This window comes from Nicotiana sylvestris, chromosome 7, assembly GCF_000393655.2.
Source record: "Nicotiana sylvestris chromosome 7, ASM39365v2, whole genome shotgun sequence".
Classification (NCBI taxonomy): domain Eukaryota; kingdom Viridiplantae; phylum Streptophyta; class Magnoliopsida; order Solanales; family Solanaceae; genus Nicotiana; species Nicotiana sylvestris.
Window position 1 is genome coordinate 63,527,590 of NC_091063.1, and position 5,207 is coordinate 63,532,796.

At 37.9% G+C, this 5,207-nt stretch overlaps 1 protein-coding gene across 1 annotated transcript; it reads left to right on the top strand.

Annotated features, from left to right (window-relative positions):
• The first annotated feature begins 1,753 nt into the window (after positions 1 to 1,753).
• Positions 1,754 to 4,574, top strand: LOC104239344 (protein RICE SALT SENSITIVE 3). The gene is made up of 7 exons (XM_009793960.2): positions 1,754 to 2,193; positions 2,287 to 2,337; positions 2,515 to 2,631; positions 2,839 to 2,944; positions 3,077 to 3,118; positions 3,327 to 3,383; positions 3,630 to 4,574. Exons 1-7 carry the CDS (start codon positions 2,063 to 2,065, stop codon positions 4,371 to 4,373), a joined length of 1,248 nt encoding a protein of 415 aa, XP_009792262.1. The 5' UTR covers positions 1,754 to 2,062; the 3' UTR covers positions 4,374 to 4,574.
• Positions 4,575 to 5,207: the final 633 nt, after the last annotated feature.

The following is a 5,207-nucleotide window of genomic DNA, read 5'->3' on the forward strand; positions in this document are numbered from 1 at the left end:
GTATAAATAATGACTTTCGACTCCAAGAGACATAGTCATGTGCTTACCCCTCCAAGGTTGGCATCTTAATTTGAACTTCGGGTTCTAGTTTGACTGGCGTATTGACCTTTAAGTTTGAAGAGTATGTAAATAATGGTGGGGTTGGCAGTGGCACTTCAATCTTCAATGCTCGCTGGATAAGAGAGCAGAGTCGGATACAGTGTAGTAGTTATGAGTTCAATTAATTTTCGACGCGGAACAGAAATTTATTAAAAATACTTATGATAAAGTATAGAGGAATTTACCCGTTTGGTAGCTCGATAAAAAGTAGTATTTCTCCCCGTTAGCCAATATACTTTGCCACACTATTTTTTTGAGTGAACACGCGAAGTACCTAAGTTAGGAAATAACCTCTTGCAGTTGATGACCAAGTATACTTCAGAAGCCCATTTACAATAACAACGATACGTATGACTAAATGTATATCCAATTATTACATGTAATGAATATCTAAACAATGTAAACGTGTATATTCGATCGAATTCCATTTTTCTAAGAAATTAAACGAATTAGAAAACAAAGATAAAATATAGTAAGGAGGGATATCAATATGTTCTACAGAATTTAAATAATAGTAATTAATTTTTTTACACTATCAATATATTTAACTTGTAATGACGAGTTAATTATCATTTGTACTAAGCTACTATTCGTGCTGATTTAGAAACTTATTTATAAATGACATAATTATATATATAGTCAGTGTATTGAACTTAAATTCATGTAATTAGGAGGTGAGATGAATCTCAACTAGTATGATTTTAAAGTGGAGGATAAAATGTGGGAAGCGAAGCTTAGATGTTTCAGACATGTGAAGATGAGAAATTTAGATGGCCCAGTAAGAAGGTGTGAACAGTTGGCTTTGGCGAGTGTGAGAAAAAGTAGAGGACGGCCTAAGAAGCATTTGAGAGAGTTGATCATGCATAACATGACGCGACTTCAGCTTACTGAGGACATGACCCTTGATAGGAAGGTGTAGAGGTCAAGAATTATGATTGAACGTTAGTAGGTAGTCTAGCGTCTAGTCTGATAGTGTCTTGTTCTTAGATTGCTAGTATTGCATGTTGTTTTCTAGCTATCTTCCTCTTCGGTTTCCTAGTAGCTTGCCGTTGTTACTGCTTGTTGCTATTGCTTTCTTTCATCTATTTATCTAGCTCTTGGACTGCTGGCGTTATTTTTCTGGCTTTTGGTTATTATTTCTTGTTTCTATTGCTTCATTTCATCTTCTTAAGCCGAGAGTCTATTAGAAATAATCTATTCACCTTCTCGAGATAGGAGTAAAGTCTGCATATATACTATATTTTCTAGACCCTACTGGTTTGTTGTTGTTGTATCTTTTTACATATTTAAGAAAAAATATGTGATGCCACTATAATACACGAATGAATTCTAATAGTACTAAGTATTAAAAGGATTGGGTGTAGGGTGTAACAAATGTTGAGGTGTAAAAATGAAAATTTCTCCAAAGAAGGACAAGACGGTAATTTAAAGATTGGAGGGACAAGACTCCTTTTTGCCTGCCCTTCTGCATTGTAAGCGCTTTGTTAGGGAGGGGATAAAAGCTGTCCCCACTCTCATATTTTTCCTGGTAAAATACAAAAGCAAACAAAACCTAAACCAATCCTTCACACACTCTCACACCCACACACGCACGCACGCACGCACGCACGCACTGCAACCCCCCCCCCCCCCCACCCCACCTCCAAACACTCTCTCCTAACTAGCCATTCCATTTTCTTTTTTCCTTTTCTTGGTTTCACTCAAGTAATCAGATTTGGTAATAATCTAATACAGAGGAAGGTAAAAAGTAGAACAGGAGAGAAAGGGTTTGCTTTGTGGTTCATAAGCATTGTATGGTTGCTCAAGAAGATAAAAATAGAGAGAGAAAATTTTCACATGAGAATAGTGTTTCAACAGGTGAAGTGAAGAAGAGAAAAGGGTTTTAATTTTTGCTAGATAAAGAAAAAAAGGAAAGTGAGTGAGAAAGAGAAAGAGAAAGAGAAAGAGAAAGAGGGAAAGAGAAATGGTGGGCTCAGGAGCAACAGATAGGAGCAAAGAAGCAGTTGGGATGATGGCCCTTCATGAAGCACTAAGAAGCGTCTGTCTCAACACAGAGTGGACTTACTCTGTCTTCTGGACCATTCGTCCTCGCCCGTATGTCTCCTCCTCTTTCCTTTTCCCCCCATACTTCTCTGTTTTTTCCTGTCTCAAAATGGGTCCTCTTGTTTCCTTATTTATTTATTCCAGGAGAGTTCGCGGTGGTAATGGTTGCAAAGTTGGAGATGACAATGGTAGCTTGTGAGTATTTATATTCTCGCCATTTCACTACTAAATATCTCATCTTTTCTTGCTGATCCCAAAAAGGAAACAAAGAGAATGGACTTCAAATATCTCTTTTTTTTAGCTGTGGCAGAAAAGAAAAAAGATCTCTGTTTTAGCTGAAAGATGGTGTGTTTTTGTGTTAATTTTATGCAGGATGTTGATGTGGGAAGATGGGTTCTGTAGAGGGAGCTTGGAAGAGATGGAGGGTGAAGATCTAGTGAGAAAAGCATTCAGCAAAATGTCCATTCAGTTATATAATTATGGAGAAGGGTGGGTAATGGGTAGGTGATTTGGTTTGGTATTATTGGATTTTGAACTCTCCCCACCTCCACATGACTCTCTCCCTCACTTACTGTGACAGTATAATAGGGATATAATTTGTATAGTTATAAATGAGTAGAACCAAAAGAAGGCGGAGACAAGATTTTGTAACTACTACTATTTGTGTATTTTGATTGGTTGGGTTTTTGTTTGCAGGTTGATGGGAAAAGTTGCCTCTGATAAGTGTCATAAATGGGTTTTCAAAGAGCCTACTGAATGTGAACCAAATATATCCAACTACTGGCAGAGTTCATTTGATGCTGTATGTTCAATAACAACAAGTTTATTTGCATTTAATTGTGGTTATAATTAGGGAACTGATTTTTCCATTTGTCAATTATTGGTCTAAGAAAGATTTATTGATTCCTCTTCCTTTGACCTAAAACCTCTGCAGCTCCCATCTGAGTGGACTGACCAGTTCGAGTCAGGGATTCAGGTCAGATTCAAAAGTCCAGAACAATAATTGCCTCTGTTTCTTATTTGTGAAAATAAGAAACAATCTTTTGCCTCTGGTTCTTGGCTTGTCTGTATGCCATTATTTGCTAAGCTCAATGTGTCTGTTCTTTCCCGGAACCCGCACATAGCGGGAGTTTAGTGCACCGGGCTGCCTTTTAATGTGTGTGTTCTGCTTTTATCTTGCGCAGACTATTGCTGTAATTCAAGCCGGACATGGCCTACTGCAACTGGGATCCTGCAAAATTGTGAGACTCATTTTCTCATTGCCTAAAAAAGTTCATCTTTTTATTCTTTATTTTTTTGTATTTTAGTTGTTCATATCTTTGTTTCTGGACATGTGATTACTGCTCTACAAAGTAGATAAAAGACTCACTACCAAAACAATTAGCCATCAACTTTTTATGAATCTTTTTACACTATTAAATAGTGATTCAGTGTATAGAAGCTAAACTCATGATCTAATTTGGATATGCATGTTTTATCCTCCTCAGATACCAGAAGACCTCCATTTCGTGCTAAGAATGAGGCACACATTTGAGTCTCTAGGCTATCAATCTGGCTTCTATCTGTCGCAGCTATTTTCTTCGACAAGGACCGGTTCACCTTCATCCACAATGCCTCTTAAGCAGCCAACTATGCCAATCCGGCCTCCTCCCCCCCTTTTCAACTGGGGGCCGAGGCCAATGCCATCAGTGTCATCACTGCTTTCCTCTCCCAACTTCCAAAACTCTGCAAGACTTGGAATGCATCATCAGTCCAAAGATGAATCACACATGTTCCTTCATCCTCATTCATCCGCACCTCGAATGGAAGATCACATGATGGGAGCTGATCATGAGAATGATATCAAATGGCCTAATGGATTGACTTTCTTCAGTGCTCTCACTGGCCGAAATGACGACTCTAGGATTCTGTTCAATCCTGATAACTTAGGAACTAAACCGGAGCATAATCAGCACCCACTTAGTCTTGATGGGAGGACTTCAAAACCAAATTCAGATGCTTCAAGTTTGCACAATAATGGCAGTGCTAATCCGAACGATTTCTTGAGTTTGGATAACCACGCGGATAGTGTTCGGAAGATGGACAAGTTCAAGAGGAGCCTCACTCTGCCTGCTAGGATGGCTTCGTCTTCTAATTCATCGACTTCACATGATCAGCACCAAAATAATCCAGGAGAATATAGGAATGAAGGAGGAATGTACCCTGATGTCATGGACAGATTCTTGGAGTGATGCTTCCTTGGGTTATGGTGGAGAAGTTGTACTTAGGAGAAAGCTTTAGTTCTGTTTTCTGCTCATAGGTTATGTGCTTTGCTTAATTTAGTGCTCTTGTAATAGTTTGTCTTTCCTTCATCCTTTTAACAGTTGGACGTTTCCACAGTTTCTTGTAGTCTTTTTGATCAGTTCATCTAGAAATGAAGGAAAATTTATGCTTCTCTGGATTTCAAGAATTGGGTGCCTAGTAGATATAAAATTATGTATGTTGCTCGAATCCATCAAAATTCCTGCCACACCAGTTTTGAATCCTCCAAAATATAGGCAGCATTTTTTGAGAACCGAGCCACAGATTAATTAGTTCAAGGTTGAGTTCAGGATTGTTTTTTGCTAGTTTAGTGTAACTACTATATCTGTGGATCAACTTTTAACAAATAGATAAAGTCCTATTGACATTTGGTGTGCATTAACGGGAGCCAAATATTCATAGTGCTTACATCATAATTTTAAGCATATATATACACACACTAAAATGAATATCGTTAGTTCATAGTCGCAAAATTTTACGTATCAAAACAGTAAAAGAATAAGGAGCATTTTAAGATGGAAGCAACTTATGAAATGACAATTCCAGTTTCCACTATCAGAACGAATAGCGATCAGCTGATTAAACGATGAAACGAAAACTCCTACCTTTTCCTCTCGTTGAGGCTTTGAGCGGAGGACCCATTTGTATGATTTTTCAACAAATCATTAGGAATTTATAAGATAGTGATAATGAAGTATACTCGACAATAATTTATGTCTTTTTTTTTTTCCCTTTGCTTTCCACTGTTTGAGGATGGTGTCTTG